At 42.0% G+C, this 17,791-nt stretch overlaps 1 protein-coding gene across 1 annotated transcript in view; it reads left to right on the forward strand.

The window, feature by feature from the left end:
- Positions 1 to 14,097, forward strand: part of LOC124595137 (sodium-dependent nutrient amino acid transporter 1-like) — a 168,576-nt gene extending 154,479 nt beyond the window's left edge. Inside the window, exons 11-13 of the mRNA XM_047133736.1 lie at positions 2,033 to 2,209; positions 4,777 to 4,874; positions 13,216 to 14,097. Of these exons, the coding sequence (XP_046989692.1) occupies positions 2,033 to 2,209; positions 4,777 to 4,874; positions 13,216 to 13,383 (443 nt within the window). The 3' untranslated portion in view covers positions 13,384 to 14,097. The remainder of the gene's footprint in view (positions 1 to 2,032; positions 2,210 to 4,776; positions 4,875 to 13,215) is intronic.
- Positions 14,098 to 17,791: the final 3,694 nt, after the last annotated feature.

The raw sequence follows: 17,791 nt of genomic DNA on the forward strand, positions 1-17,791 counted from the left end.
GCTATTTGGGCAGCGAAATAAATGATGCTGGTCGAAGTAGGGGAGATATAAAATATAAACCGGCAATAACAAGAGAATAATTTCTGAAGATGAAGAATTAGTGAACATTTGATTTAAATTTAATCGTTGGGAAGTCTTTTCTGAAGGTATTTGTCAGGAGCGGAGGCTTGTATGGAAGAGAAACGTGGAAGATAGGCAATTCAGACAAGAAGAAACGCTATACAGAAAAATAATGTAGATGAGTGGATGGGTAAATCGCATAACAAGTGAGGAGGCAGTGAATCTAACTGGGAAAAGAGAATTTTTTGGCGCAAATATACCATAAGAAGGGATCGGATGATGACACACAACTTGAGGTGTGAAGGAATCGTTAATCTAGTAATAGGAAGAAGCGTATTTATGCGGCGTGGAGGGGGTGTAACAAGTAACAATTGTAGAGCAAGACCAAGGCTTGAATACAGTAAGTAGATTCAAATAGACGCAGGTTGCGGTATTTACGCAGATATAAAGAGGCTTTCTGAATATAGTCTAGTATGGAGAACTGCATCAAACTAGTCTTCAGACTGAAGTCACAACAACAATAACGGAAACCCACAGTTCTCAGACCTCCATGAATCGATAACGTCACAAATAAAGGAAAATACGGTCTTCTCTAATGACTGCATCAGTTAGTAACGACGAGTGCGTGATATTGCTTGGTATGACTTTTTTCTTACACGTACCGCGCTTTTTTTATCTGGGTCAATTGTTTTTAATATGAAAAATATTATGTGTCACCATGGTTTGGTGACCAAGTCGAATTTTAGCCCCCCTCCACTCGGATAACTGAGTGGTTACGTCACTTGAAAGGTTGGAAGACGGACAGGCCGTATCGCCTTAGCAATGTCATGACCTGAGTGTCACTGCAGTGTTCAAACCGACTTTCGGGTTGTTCAGGCTTTCCCAGGAGGAGGAGTCGGTGTTCAGGTATACGACAGGAACGATCATTTAAAGCAGAAACTTCATATAGACATATGCCCTATGGTTTCCGAGATAGAACTTATTTGATTTAAAGTGTTATTTATGTTCTATATTATTCACTACATTGTCAGTTTTACTCATGTGCAGCAGTTAGTAAACGTTACAGCATGCGTTTTACAAAGTATCAATTGGACAATATGTACGTTTAACACTTTCGCGTCAAGAATTCGACGTACCGGAAAGCGCCGACAGTATTCTTCGACAGCAGTAAGGGTTCTACCACCGAAGAAGCTGGAAACGTAAGCCATATCTGTATATTCTTCATTAATGTAGATGTGTGGCATTTTAGCAAGTGCGTTTATAACACAGTTAACGGATGCTTGTCTCTAATACACACACAATCCCTGTCACTACTTCGCTCACAACACACCATCGACAACTGCGCACTTAAGGCAAGGTTCAACGGGCTAGTTTAAAGGAAAGAGATTGAGAGCCACGGGGTAGTTTGGGCTAGAATAAAACATCAAAGAGGCGTGGTGGGGAAGACAGTTACTTGCACTCCACTAACCCAAAAACAAATGTGTGTTACATGTGTTCTATCTCGGAAACAATACGGAATACGGCAGATGTCTACATGGAGATTTTTCCATCAAATGAGCATTCCTGTCATCCCTAAATATTGACCATTCCTGCTGAGACACACTGTATGCGTTTTAAAATCAAAATACCCAATGAGCCACCCTTTCGCTCTTAGTATTAACCCTTTACATCCTTGTATACGGCTGGTTCATGGCTCTTCCTGCGTCACCACGAGCAGGTGAATTTCCATCCGTTTAAGACCTTATTCTTACAGAAATTGTACAGTAGTACATAGCTCCATCATGGTGCAATAGCACAAAGGAGTACCCATGTCTATTGCTCTGTTCTTATCAGAGGTCCCCGATATAGTAGATATCTACTTCTTAGAAACCGTCAGTTGGTTGTGCCCAGTTTGTAATGAAAACTTATCTCCAACTTTTGATTTTTTTTTCAATGTTTACTAAGTAGACTAAAATATGATGTACTTTTCCAGGAATGGATAACTTCTGCCAGGATGTAGAATTCATGCTGGGACACAGAGTGGGAATGTACTGGAGGATCTGTTGGGGTTTCATTACGCCTGTCGTGCTCATATTGGTTTTGATATACTCTCTCGTTACATCTACTCCACTGACGTATACTGGAAAATACTACGACGACGCGTCATACGGTAAGTGATTTGCATTAAAATGAATATTTGTGTTCTTATTAAAATAACTGCACACTAAAGCAGGAACGCCGGCCGGGGGGCCGAGCGGTTCTAGGCGCTACAGTCTGGAACCGCGCGACCACTACGGTCGCAGGTTCGAATCCTGCCTTGGACATGGATGTGTGTCCTGCCCTTAGGTTAGTTAGGTTTAAGTAGTTCTAAGTTCTAGGAGACTGATGAACTTTGAAGTTAAGTCCCATAGTGCTCTGAGTCATTTCAACCATTTTGAACTAAAGCAGTTTTAATCACAAAGAACGAAGCGGACCGATGGTAATTGCTGTATGGAAGGTAAAAATATCTCAGGAAATTATGTATTACGTAAAAAAATTACTTCGTGGAAAGAAGGAGAAGAAGATGTTGTTTAAACTCTGATTAGGTATATGGTCGTATGGTACTATATCTCGGGTGGTTGGAATGAAATATCAATGACACATACAGATAGCTAAAATCATACTCTAAAATCCGTTAACAGGTCGTTAACAACATACAAAATAATAAATAAATACTTTTAGTGTGAATTATAGTATTCATATCACAAATCATACAAACTACAAGAGAAAAATGAAAAAAAAACGCATAAAAATGTGTGTATGATTATCAAAGTTTGTAAGTATAGAACGACCAAAAAGATACGGATACGAATTAGTTAAAATGCCCAGTGTTTGAGATTATCAAATAACATATGTGCTACACGGACACTATAAAACGTATGCGTAACAGTATGTAGGCCTAATTGTGAAGTGACTGGTAATAAAGTATTCCGATAAAGGCGTGTTTTACACAACAGTATGTGCAAGACAAATTTGTTGTGTCCTTGCCCATAAATATCGTTCCCATCTCCATCGACACTGAAAACATGTACATAAGCAAAAGGATGATGATTTCTCCTCTTCGCTGTCATAATGTAGAGACTTCCTCATAAAAAGGAGCGTTCATAAAACTTTAATCTGATCATAAAATTTATTTATATTTGTCCAAATCACGACAGAGAGATGAAACCAGCCTAAAAATGTTGTATATTTAAGTATGTTTAACGAAGATCAAGAAGGTGCATAAATCTTCCTCGTCGTCTACAGCCTTGGTGTCAGTACATTTAGCAGGTATTCAGTTGAAAGATATGTATTGGACATTTCGTGATTGATTGTAACAATGATTGGAAATATTTTTCCAGTACTGGATCTACAATTTCTACAGACAGCACCGAAGAAAAATGTGTAATGGGCTTATGTGAAGAGCGTGTGGCAACAAGTTCTAGGACCGCAGGTAACTGATCCATCGCCCAGGAAGAATCAAGTCAAGACAGACGCAGACGTCCTCCAACTAAACGGACCGTGCACTGTCTTAGTATACTCAAACAACTGAAGAATTCTGAACACCGAATAAGCGTTTCTTGCATGTTCCCTTCATCACTGATATAAAAAGACGCTGCTTGACATAAAGCAAATAGTCTGAAATGACTGTTATCATCCTAAAAATTGTGTAGCTTTAGCAACAGATTTTTTGTGGGGAAAAAAACGCCTAAATCACTATTAGAATGTTGTTTCGTTGTAACACCGTTTCGGCTACTGCCACCATAAGAAATCAAACAGCTTTTAAGTTACAGAACCAGATTCAGTGTCGGTATTAGTCGGTATTAAAAACAATGCCTAGCCTCCTCGAGGCGATTTGGCGTAGGTTTCAATACTGACATCGACTCTACTTCTGCAGTTTCTAAGCTTTTTGATATCTGATGTTGCCAATAGTCGAAACGGCGTAATAAGTGAAAGAAAATTTTAATGGCAGTTTAGACTATATTATTAACAAAATGTTCACAATGTACGCAAACTGATTCATTTTTTTAATAAATTCAGCAACCAGTGCTGAACAGTTTGCACTGCACACTCGCGAACCTATACACGTTTGTGTAAGGTTCACTTACCAAACATTTTGGTGTTATAATTTATGTGCGGTCGTACAAAGTGACTTCTTCAGATGTTTCGTGAAACTCTTCTCACTGGGTTTAGAAAAAAAGAACTAAAACTTTGGTTTAAAGTCCTTCAGACTGCAAGTTCAGGAAAGACGGCGCACATGCCAGGGTTAGGGAAAGATGGGGAATGGCGAAGAAAATCGGCCGTTTCCTTTTCAAACGAGACACCCAGGTATGTAGCTTAAATGATTTGGGAGACCATGGAAAACGTAAATCTAGATGGTCAGACTGGGATCTGAAACCCTGTCCTCCCAAAGGCGAGTCCACCCACTGCCTTAATCACTGCGTGGCCCCACTCAGAGCTAGGCATTGTAGCAGCTGACATCTACACCGCATATCGTGTTAGAAGATACCAAAACTTACGCAGAGGCACCATGTGAAATTATATAGATTTCTGGCTACTTCCTAAAATCTTTAAATACTCTAGAATGTGCTATTACTATGAGATTGCTTCCTCCAGGTTTTATTTCTTCTCACACTACTTCCTCTATTGCTTAAGTAAAACCTTCAGTTCACGTTGTAGCGCTTTTCCAGGCAAACTAAATTGCTTTTTTGTTTGCAGTGGCGGCCTGGACTGTGTTTGGATTTTCTGTTCTGCAGTGTCCGTTGTGGATACTATATATTCTTGCGAAGAACAGATCTGGTCGCACTTGGAAAGAGGTAAATCTTTATATTCATTACATTGTTTCTTTAATTTATATTACATACTTTCAAATTGAACGAAATTATTCAGTTCACAGTGGTGTAATTACACTGTAAGGGTTATAGAAATCATACAATGCAAGCTTACTAGACTGGTATTTATTGTCTTTGGTGGCATTTGATGTTGAGATTTAGGTCGAGAGTAAGGGCAAATTTTCTATCACACTATCCACCATAGGCTAAATAGATACGTTGTTACATTATCTACGTTTACACCTTTCATAACAAATACTTTATGTTGTGTCTAGACAAGACAGCCGAGACACAATGAGAGGAACCCGAAAGGCACGCGCTTAAACTCACGCAGGCTGGCGTAAGGTCTGAAACAGGATACGCAATGAATGCTATAAAGAAAAGTACGTAGCTTCTGGAATACTTAACTTTAATCCACATTTGTAGAACATCGCTCTTGATGATACATTAATAGAATCTCAATATCAATTGAATACGGCGCCTTGCTAGGTCGTAGCAAATGTAGCTGAAGGCTATGCTAACTATTGTCTCGGCAAATGAGAGCGTACTTGTCAGTGAACCGTTCCTATGAACGTCGGCTGTACAACTGGGGCGAGTGCTAGTAAGTCTCTCTAGACCTGCCGTGTGGTGGCACTCGGTCTGCGATCACTGACAGTGGCGACACGCGGGTCCGACGTATACTACCGGACCGCGGCCGATTTAAAAGCTACCACCTAGCAAGTGTGGTGTCTGGCGGTGACACCACACTTTAAATCTTTGAACATTATCTGCTAATGTCAGCAGAAGTGTACAGAAACCCTTGCATATGCGTTTATGATTGCACGAGACTTGGCTCAGTAAGGATATCAACAAATTTCGTCCGAACAGTAAAGTAAATCGACTTGCGCTAGGATCAGCGTAATACTCAATACAATTCTTCAGAACTAAAATATTATCTACATCTCATCGTATTTTGAATATAGGCAGAGATGGTACAGAAAACTAAAAAATATTATGAGAAGATAGCAGGTGTACTTCTGCAACTGTTTCGTGTAGGTAATTTTGTTGATTACGTCCATAACCCAGGACGTTGGAGAGAACGTGGCGACCACGAATTTTATGCACTTCTCTTTCGCTTTGGCCAAAATGCTATCTAGATTTGAATCGGAAACATCTGATTCGACCATCACTGTACACAAAAACGACCTCAGCTACGAGGCGTATTATCTTAGTAAGGCGCTCGACACGTACACATCTTGTCCAAACTATGGCGGAAGAAATTTTCACCGCAACTATTGACCGGTAAGCCAGTTATGTTCCTTAGACTCCTCTTACAGCCCTTTTCTTCTCCACCCAGCATTAAAGTTTATGCAACCGGTGTCGCTCGTAGTAAGATTATCGAGCAGCGGGTGCCAATATATTGGAACGCACATATTGTTACATACTCTACCAGCTGGAGCTACTAAATCATAGTTTCGAATCTAGAAAGTAGCCTGATAATTTACTTCGTCTATCAGTTGTTAGTCACAGCCATTGTAACTCATTTTTACTTTATTTGCAATTAAATGATCATGTTCTGAATTAAAAGCTCTTCTTGAACTACACTACCTGACAAAAAAGTGAAGCACCCGGAGAAGACAGGGTCGGGTGTTAATTTAACTTCGTACGCGTACGCACTGTGGGAGGTCATGTAAATGAGCGGAGATTCAGTTCTCTGTGACAGATACACTGAAGAGCCAAAGAAACTGGTACACCTACGTAATATCGGTAGGGCGTCCAAGAGGACGCAGAAGTGCAGCAACACGACGTGGCATGGACTCGAATAATGTCTGAAGTAGTGCTGGAGGGAACTGACACCATGAATCATGCAGGGCTGTCTATAAATTCGTAAGAGTACAAGGGGGTGGAGATATCTTCTGAACAGCACGTTGCAAGGCATCCCAGATGTACTCAACGTTCATGTCTGTGGAGTCTGGTAGCCATCGGAAGTGTTTAAAGTCAGATGAGTGTTCCTGGAGCCACTCTGTAGCAAATCTGGATGTGTGGGGCATCGCATTGCCCTGTTGGAATAACCCAAGTCCGTCAGAATGCACAATGGACATGAACGGATGCAGGTGACCAGAAAGGATGCTTACGGACGTGTCACCTGTCAGAGTTGTATCTAGTCGTATCAGGGGTCCCGTATCACTCCAACTGCACACGCCCCTCACCGTTGCAGAGCGTACACCAGCTTGAACAGTCCCCTGCTGATATGCCGGGTCCACGGCAGGAGGTTGCGTTCATACCTGTACACGTCCAACCGTTCGATATAATTGGAAACGAGACTCGTCGGGCTAGACATGTTTCCAGTCATCAATAGTCCAATGTCGGTGTTGACGGGCCCAGGCGAGGCGTAAAGGTTTGTGTCATGCGGTCATAAAGGTTACATAAGTGGGCCTTCGGCTCCGAAAGCCCATAGCGATGATGTTTCGTTGAATGGTTCACACGCTGACACTTGTTGATGGGCCAACACTGAAAGTTTGCAGTAATTTGCGGAAGGGTTCCACTTCTGTCGCTTTGAACGTATCTCTTCAGTCGTCGTTGGGCCCGTTCTTGCAGGATCCTTTGCCGGCCGCAGCGATGTCAGAGATTTGATGTTTTACCGGATTCCTGGTATTCGCGATACATTCTTGAAGAGGTCGTGTAGGAAAATCCCCACTTCATCGCTTCCTCGGAGATGTTCCGACTGTAGTACCAGTTTCAAACTAACTCAAATCTTGATAACCTGGCATTGTAGCAGCAGTACCCGATCTAACAATTGCGCCAGACACTTGTTGTCTTATATAGGCGTTGCAGTCCGCAGCGCCGTATTCTACCTGTTTACAAGTCTCTGTATTTGAATACGCATTCCTGTACCAGTTTCTTAGGCGCTTCAGTGTAGAAAGGCCGCCATTAATGCTGTTCGTGTTTCATGTTGTTGTAGGGTAGATATAGGGGAGAACAATGTCAGATCTACGTAATCACTGTGAAGAAAGCATAGATGCCGCGTATTCGTGTGTGACAGCATTATCAACACCTGACAGAGTCAGGAAGGGGCATCGCTGTGGGTCACCACTGGTCGACCAATCGAATCACACTATATGCAGATTTGTGGAACATTCGCACGTGCCTGTGGCCTATTGTTCCGGTCGACAACGTTTGACCACTATAAGAGAGAATTTCCGTATTGTGCACCAATCACGCTGCAGCCCATTCAGATATGGCCCTCCATCTATGAACGAATAATATACGACGGTCACCCCAAAAGAAATGCAAACTATTTTTTTTTAATCCATCTTTAATTCTACATGTTTGAAAGTTTCACAGTGTGCATATACATCCTTTAGGAACAATATTTTCATTTATCCACGTAATTTCCATCCCTCTCAACTGCCTTACTCTAACTTGGAACCAACGCCTGTATATCCGCACGGTAAAATTCTGGACCGACCTGTTGGAGCCACTGTTTGGCAGCGTGCACAAGGGAGTCATCATCTTCAAACCTTGTTCCACGAAGAGAGTCTTTCATTTTCCCAAAGAAATGATAGTCACATGGAGCCAGGTCAGGACTGTAAGGTGGGTGTTTCAGTGTTGTCCATCCGCGTTTTGTGATCGCTTCCATGGTTTTTTTGTCTACATGTGGCCGTGCATTGTCGTGCAACAGCAAATCATCCTGCTTATGCCGATGTGGTCGAACACGACGCAGCCGAGCTTGAAGTTTCTTCAGTGACGTCACGTACGCATCAGAATTTATGGTGGTTCCACTTCGCATGATGTCCACAAGCAAGAGTCCTTCGGAATCGAAAAACACCGTAGCCATAACTTTTCCAGCAGAAGGTGTGGTTTTGAATTTTTTGTTCTTGGGTGAATTTGCATGATGCCACTCCACTGATTGCCTCTTCGTCTCTGGTGAAAAATGATGGATCCATGTTTCATCACCTGTCACAATTCTGCCAAGAAATTCATCTCCACCATTCTCGTACTGTTCCAAAAGTTCGCTGCATACCGTTTTTCTCGTTTCTTGATGAGCCACTGTCAACATCCTGGGAACCCACCTGGCACAAACCCTTTTTAACGCCAACACTTTCAGCGTTCTGCAAACACTTCCTTCCCCTATCCCAACGTAGCGTGACAATTCGTTCACTGTGATGCATCTGTCAGCAGTCACCAATCCGTTAACACTCTGTACATCGTCTGGAGTGTGTGCAGTACGAGGCCTGCCGCTGTGAGGACAATCCTCAATATTGCCGTGCCCGCTTTCATCACGTAACTTCATAACTGTACCGACTAACTGTACTGCGATCGACAGCAGCATCTCCATACTCCTTTTTCAACCTCTTGTGGATGTTTCCCACTCTCTCGTTTTCGCAGCACAGGAATTCTATGACAGCACGTTGCTTCTGACGAACGTCAAGTGTTGCAGCCATCTTGAAGACATGGTGTGAAGGCGCCACTCGCGGGAACAGGTTGAACTAACTTTGAAAACAAGCGGGAAGGATTTATCTACACACTGTAAAACTTTAACACATGCAGAACGAAAACTGTATTTTTACAAAAATAGTGTGCATTTCATTTGGAGTGACCCTCGTAGTTTCTGTAAAATTGGTCGGAGACTAGCAGCAGCCACACTACCGAATTAACGTCCGATGCCGTTAGCAGCACAACACAAACGGCTGCGTTTGGAATGGGGCTGTGGCCGGAAAACACGGATTGCTGATGAATGGAGTCACACTGCGTTCAGCGTTGAATCCCGGTTCTGCACTACATCGATGACAATCGTTGCCAAGTATGCCGGCGATCTGGGAAGAGGTCCCATTCATCCAAAGTTTTAGGGAGGGTCAAAGCTGTTACTTCTGGCGTCATAGCGTTGGGAGCCACCAGGTGTGACTTCAGATAACGGCTTGAAGTGACTGAGGGAGCTTGACGGCACAACAGTACGACACGAACAACCTGCGTCCCCTTATGCTACCTTTCACGCAATGGTATACTGGTGTCATTTTTCAACACGACAATGCTCATCCACACGCATCGTGTTGCTCTGTGAAACGGCTGCGTGAGGCTGAGGTACTCCTGTGGCCAGCAAGATTCCGAGATCTTTCGCTGACAGAGCAGGTACGAGACCATCCCAGACGTCAAATCCGTCCCATTTCCGGTATCCAGGATATCAAAAGACCAGATACCACAGATGCGGGTCAACTTGCCTAAGAAGAGAACACAAGAGCTTTAAGACTACCTTTCCGACGGAATCTGTGCATGCACCCAGGCCACGGGGTTGCAATATCATATTGTGAAATGGGCTCATACCACCAAGTTCTTTGCAAATGTGGCTCGGTTTTGTAATTACTGCTATAACAACGTGGGTCCTCTCAACCCGCGAGATTTTAATTTCGTTTTCTCCTCCCTTTCTGGATTCTTCACTTTCTTTTGTCGGGCTGTGTATTTTCTGCTATGTTCGGTTCGTATTTTTGACGCTTCAACTCTATTTTGTATCCCGCACCTAACAGTAACTTCAGATATGTAACCCCGTCTTTCAGTAGGACCAAATACTATTTTGTCATAGTATTGTTACGAGTTTCCTCATAACAAGTCTTTTTACCTTTGGTACACAGCAATCTGAGGAGAAAGAAAGTAAGTTTTATAAATTATAGAGCACAGCAGTCAGTCGTCCTTGTTTTTTCAGGTTTTATTTGGCAAATTCGGATTTCTGCTAATGCCCAGCCATTATCAGTGCACTATTTTCTAGTCTCAGTGAATGTCAGTTCCCCGTTGTTCGGGCGTCAGTCACAGTTGTTTGAATGCTGATTATTCAAGGAACTGTCGCTGACGCCCGACATTATCATCCCTAAAAATGAAGTCTCCTGAAAAACACACACGGGGAAGGAGTCCCTGTGACAGTTACACTGATGGGTGATTGTAACGTGTTAAAAGATCTGGAAGTCAATTCGCCCGTGCAACATTATGCCTTCCCGATACCATAACACCTGTACCACCAAAACGACCTTGTTCAACAATGCTGAACGTCCTACGTATGGTGAGGAATGAGAACGCGCAGTGCACCCACGGACGTTTTCGAGCACGTTGGTATTGATGCTCAGGGTGTTACGGTCTGGAGAGGCCTAATACTGCATGGGGTACTGACCTCCAGATCTCTGAACACATTACACTCACAGGATAACGTTACTGTGACACTGTACTTCTTCCCCATATTTGTCTTTTCAAGGTGCATTCGGCCCTGATTACAATTTTGCGGTTGATAAGGCGCGATCACGTCGAATAGCGCAGGTGGAGGAGCTCTTGGAACTAGAGGATGTTCGGCGAGCAGACCGGTCTGCCCATTGCTCCGACATGCATCCAGTCGAGCACGTGTGGGAGTCACGGGGAGAAGTACTGCACCGTGCCCACCTCCACTAACTACCGTCCAGCAGGTGTCAACCGCGCTGGTGGAGAAAGGGAACGCCCTGCCGCATGAACTCTTTACCAACCTTGCGGCCACCATCGGAGCATTTTCTAGAGCATGTATTGCTGTCTGTGCCGATTACACATCCTGTTAAGAGCCGTATCCGTCGTCTGTAATGTCCAGGGGAACATTACGGAAATGGAAATGAGCGTTTGGCGTCATTGGCCGGGAGACCCCTTACGGGGCAGGTCCGGCCGCCTTGGTACTACATTCGACGCCACAATGGGCGACCTGCGCGCCGGATGGGGATGACATGATGATGAAGACAACACAACACCCAGTCCCTGAGCGGAGAAAATCCCCGACCCAGCCGGGAATCGAACCCGGGCCCGTAGGACGGCAAACCGTCGCACTGACCACCTTTTTTTTTTCGTTGTGTTTGGTCGTTGCGGACGTCACATGACATCCGTTCAAGTTCGTTTGTTGCTCCTTCCACTCAGTTTTTTTATTACTGAGGCCAACCGACTCTCTGACCGATCACGCTGAGCTGCCTTGCCGGCGTGTAACAAAATGCCTTTCCTTATCCACTCAGTTATCAGGGCGGACAGGGGAACATTATGAGTCGCAGTACCTTCAATGTAATGTCTTTTCAGAAAAGGTCCAGGACTATTCTCCTCTCCGCGTACTTGTTTGTTTACCTTCTGTACTATTCTGTAGCAATTCTCTCTATGTGTGGTCCAAGTTTTATCGACGTAATCATGTTATTTGGCAGTGACAAATCACGCGAAATTGCGTTCTTCATTAAGTTACGCATGTCAGTGCGCTCTTGACGAAACTGGAGAGGACTCATGAAATTTAGCCTTTTTCACTGGTAGAAGCTGGACTCATTCGTTGAAAATGAGTGTTTGCTAATTGTGTTGTGAACTCCCTGACAGGTAGCAAAAGGAAGACGAATCTCATGCATCTCTTGCCCGCCACACCATCCTTCGCCAGGACTGACTGAAGTAACCAAGGACATTCCTCCAATTAAATATCTTGAACAAGAAAGTAACTAAAATACTCACTAAAATCTATGGATGGAATGCGAATATCCTTACAATTTTACAGTAGTACAGAACAAGTAATAGGACCAATACCGTTAGCGACTTAATCGCAATATCTTTTCTTCTTTTTCGCATTCTTTTTATCTTGTCCATCATAATTTTAAGTGTTTATTGAAATGAGCGCTGGAATTACGAAACTTCCTGGTGTTTAATTATTTCTCCCAAGTAGACTGCTCGTATGATTCTAATTTTAAGATTTATCTTTTAACTTTAATTTTTTAAATATTTGTCTTAGTTATACTATTTTTATTGGGGTGAACTCAGCCCTAATGAGGCCATTTGTGGAGCTACTTGACTGAGCAGTAGTGACACCGGTCACGAAACCTGATAACGGCCGGGAGAGCGGTGTGCTGACCACATGCCCCTCTGTACGCGCATCTGGTGACGCCTAAGGGCTGAGGATGACACGTCCGCCGTTCAGTACCGTTGGGCCTTCAAGGCTTCTTCGGATGGTGTTTGTTTTATATTATTTTTGTACCTAATTAGCTTATAATTAGTACTTCCAATTCTTTATTACAAATAAGCGGATTATTGTCTACTGTGTCAACTGCTCAGTCTGCTTCTAGAATAGAAACTGTTCGAAATCTGTTTGTCTCGAAAATATTTACTTCCATAACGACACATTGTTTTCTATAGCTTATGTCGGATAAAATCTTATTTTCGTGCTATTTACATTTCGGATTACCATTTCTCTAATAAACGCTAACCTAACACCTAGAGTATGTAGAAGTGTGGTCTGTCAAAGGTATGATGTACGGAAATGTTTGGCAGTGCTGTCATTATGATTTTTCATTGAGCTAATTGGAAATTTTTTTTTATCTTGTTGCAGGCATTCCGACTGTCGTTCACGCCGTCGGCAAAGTGGGGTCCTAAAAACGATAAACGAAGAGGTGAATGGCTAGAATTCAAAGCCAATAAAAAAAGAGAAATTCAGCTTAAAGATCACGGAATATTTAAAACACTTATATTTCGATATTTAGGCTGCGGAAGACCTTGAAAAGACACTGAGAGAATTTATGTGTGTACAGATGATCCACAGTCCACGAGTTGCGGTGCACTGGCTTTCTTTGACATAAAAAAAGTTCAACTTGATATAATAAAGTATTCCACTGACATAAATGGTGAAGAATGAAAATGTGTCGAATCCTCTACATACTGGACTAACAATGCCGTATTACTTCCAAGCACGTTCCTTAGTTTGGACTGGCCACAGCAAAACAGTGCTTAAGAACAGCTGACGTTGTTGAAAAATAAATGGAAGAGCTTTGTAACTGCCCATGACGAAATTCATATGCAAATTTATGCCACGTTACTTTACTCCAGTTGAAAAGCGTTCCAGGGAACGTATCTGGGGTATACCATGCTCATTGTCAGACTAATATTAAGGCAGTTTGAGAATGACAGAATTGTGGATGAGTTCGCTGTTTTAATATATCTCTGTCTGTCGCAAGTTCTGCAATACTCAGGAGTAGACAAGCTGGCTGTGATGTGAATCCACTTGCTGTGTTAAGAATACACATGCGAAAGCTTACCTCTATTTCGTAAGGCTTAATTGTGATATTAGTGTAAGTGTAAAGAATGTACAAATTCTTTATTATGTATGTTTCAATTTGATCTGTACCGTGTACACTGATCACCTATTATACAGAGAGAATTTCTGACTGTGACATTACAGCAGAGACTCTACCAAATAAAAATAAGTTTTATGATATTACTGTTATCAGACTATCGGGCCTTAAATATTTTGTCATAAGAAATATCACTACAGTAGTTTATATAAAGCTGCGATGATATATATTTCTAAATATATTTAGTGAATTGTTTAAAAATTATTGCTTTGTTAGTTTATTGCGTTGACAATAAATAATTCTCGTAAAAATTGTAGCTTTTTATTTGTGACTGGCATTAATGTTGTACAACCTGTTGATTATTTTTCTTCCTTACTTCGGTTAACATATGCGAGGCATAGTCTGAAAACATCAAGAAGAAACGTAAAATTTGATAGAGCATGTGAATTTACTTTCTAAGTTCTCAATATTCAGACCACTGTGCAAAAAGGAAGTGATAAAAGACAGTTATTTTGTTTACCATAGTACAAGAAGTACACTTCTGTGTTTGGTAGTAGAAGAGGCTTCATAGCTTAGATGTTGAGGTTTAGTTAGAAAGTGTGACAATCTCGTTTTATTCTTTCCAGAACCTATGCGGCCCTGTATTTTCATGTACTTTAAGGTTTAATTATTTTCTGTGTAATGGACTTATGACATGCATTTTGTAACTATTACAGAAAAAAATAAATGAAAACTTCCAAGCAGCAATATTAAATATTATGGCTCTTAACCTGAAATACAAAATAATCATTCTTCACATATCCGTGTAAATACACTTTCTCTTGTTTAGAATCAGTAGCAATGCACCTTAATTACTGATACGATGAACAATGAATTAACCTTAACGAAGTCTCGAAGTGGGAAGAAACAGAAAAAAATAAATATATTATCATACAGTACAGGCTTTCACGGTCAGTACTGACTTCATTTGGAACTTCTGGGCTGGTAGGCCATAGTCAAGGTATAAAACTTTCTCCTAGCTTTTCATCTCCGACTGCTGGAGACATCCTCAATGGTAAAGTGGCGAACTGCAATCAGAACCAGAGAGAGCGCCGAATATATAGACAGTGTAGAGGGCACCACAGTCCATCATATGACGTTGACTACGGAACTATCTCTGGTAATGCCAACATTCTCAATTGAAAGTAAGAGCTTGTCATTCTTATGGTGAAACGTTGACATCCAGATTTTATCTGATTTAACTCTTCGTTCTTTTCTGTTAAAATTATTACGGTGTTTACAAATCTCAACAGCCACTCTATAAACGCGCGAATGATAATGCGATGTTTCCGATGTGACAGACGTCTCACTGAATGTTATTTCATGACCGCCCTCTTGGTAATCACGTTCCGCTTTGCCCCTTTTATCCTTGTATCTCAGGCGGCAGTGCCTCCTGTGTTCAAGCAGACGGGTGATAACACGTCTTTTCGTGGTACCAGTATAAACCAATCCACAACTATAACGAATGTTATATACTCACGGTGTAGCCAAACGTAGTTTATCTTTTGCCGATCTTAAACATTATCTTCTTAGTGTGTCTCAGTTCCCACGCCATACAAAGAGATTTGAAATCTTACTAATGAACGAAAGGAAAACTTTCCCTTTGGGCGGCTGTTGTTCCTCATTAATCCTGATTCTCTCCATAGGGCGAAGTGCCCTATTGATCTGCTTGCCTCAGTGTCGACCGTAGATGTTCGACATCGTCTTGTAAATAACTCAGTTCACAAATTTTGTACCCTTCATCTACCAATGTTTTAATCACACCTCATTTTTCTCTGGGGTGATGATTAGAATCTTTATGAAGGTAATGCTCAGTATGCGTGGCTTTTTATATTCCCTATGTGTCATCGTCCCGTCCTCTCGTTTGATAACAGACTCATCAAAAAAATTCAGTTGGTCATTATTCTCCATTCCATAGTAAACTGGATTTTCCAAATGACGTTGTTGATATGTATCAGGAAGGCATCCAACTCTTCTCCACCGTGTGTTCATACTACGAAAATGTCATCGATAAAGTCGTACCACATGGCTGGCCTTATACTAGCAGTCCGCAACGCCTGTTATTCAAAGGTCTCTATAAACCAACCGGCCACAGCCGAACTAAGAGGACTGCCAACAACCATCCCGTTAATCTGTTCATAAAAACCACTATTGTATTGAAAATAGGTTGTCGTGAGACAGTGTCTGAATAACTCCTCTCTAACTGCTGTAAAAATATACGTTATGTGTGAGATAACTACGTTCGCCGGTATCATGGTAAATAACGATACATCAGAACTAAGAAGAATATTACCTAGGACCACATGCATTTCCTTTAACGCGTCAGTGAAATGACACGAATTTTCAATAGGACTGTCAGTTCCACCAACATAACGTTGCAGCAATGAGGGAAGGTGTATAGCTAAATGGCAAGTGGATGACATTTTAGCTATCACAATGGGCCTCAAAGGATGCTGTGGTGTTTGCACTGTGGATGACCCACAGAGCCTAGGTGAGAACGTTTCTATTTTGCAGAGCAGCTTCTTATCGCAATAAGAGAAAGAAGACTCTTTCAGCAATCGATTGTTAACTTTCAAAATCTTCGTAGGCGGATCCTTCTGACGTTTTTTTTAATAATTGGTGGGATCCAAAATATTAGATCTTTTCATAATAGACCTCACTTTCATCAGGACCGTGGCATTAGCCTTGTTTGCGGTACGAACAATGTTATTATCTGCGTTGATGTCCCTCAGCGCCTTCCTTTGTGCTTGGGACAAATTACTGCTAGGTGCTTGCATTTACGTAAAATACCCAGTTGTTCCATCCTGATTACGTAAGTGGACTGCTGTACAAGCTGTCAGATCCCCACCTCATTATTTCCTATAATTTACTCTGTGGGTACTTTTCGAGTCGTCACAGCAAATTTGCCTCCTCTGGTTATTACAGAAATTTCAGCTTCTTTCAGAACCTGTAACAGGCAGGTTGATAATAGTAGGAAAATTATCCTCGATTGAAGCCAGTGACATGTTCTTCCGGAAACTAGCGAAATTCTTCTTCTGTCTATTGACTGATATCTGTGCGCTGATTTCCATAGTCCTGAACGTTAAATGGTCAATCTTATTCCAGTCACAACTCTGCATAGTATTACTAAAAAATAAGTGAGTTTTAATAGGTTACTGCTGATTTCCGTCAATCTTCGCGACGTCTGGTGAATCCTTTCTCGTAATACTGCTGATTACATTCGGTTTTAAATACGGCCAGGTTCGGCGAGCGAAACGTCCCCTACACCTTCAAAAATTTCGAAACCGTCGCTGTGTCCCTGCAGCGTAACGGGAAGCTGAGCATGAACATTTGTTCTGCTTTCTTCTTGCGTACTCCTCACATCGCCGAACCGATGCTGACATATTCTCCCCGTGGAGGCGTTTAAGCATACAATGTAGGCTCCTTCGCTGTGGGATTCCGGGTTAGACCCCAATTTGGATCTCTGGGAGGGGAGACGTGAGGAAAAGATCGAATAACTAACGAAAGGGAAACATACTATGAATCGGAGAAAGGAATGTCAGCAGTTTGGACGCTGTAGGGAGACTAGAAAAACTCAAAAAGGAAATCCAAAGTTTCAGTCTAGATATAATGGGTGTCAGTGAATTGAAATGGAAAGAAGATAAAGACTTCTGGTCAGACGAGTGTAGGGTAATATCAAAAGCAGCAGTAACTGGTATAACGAGAATAGGAGTACTTCTGAATAGGAAGAGAGAACAGACAGTGAGTTAATGAACAGTTGTTCTCTTTAAAATGGACAGCAAACCAAAACCAACAACA

The sequence above is a fragment of the Schistocerca americana genome, chromosome 2, assembly GCF_021461395.2.
Source record: "Schistocerca americana isolate TAMUIC-IGC-003095 chromosome 2, iqSchAmer2.1, whole genome shotgun sequence".
In the NCBI taxonomy this organism is placed as follows: domain Eukaryota; kingdom Metazoa; phylum Arthropoda; class Insecta; order Orthoptera; family Acrididae; genus Schistocerca; species Schistocerca americana.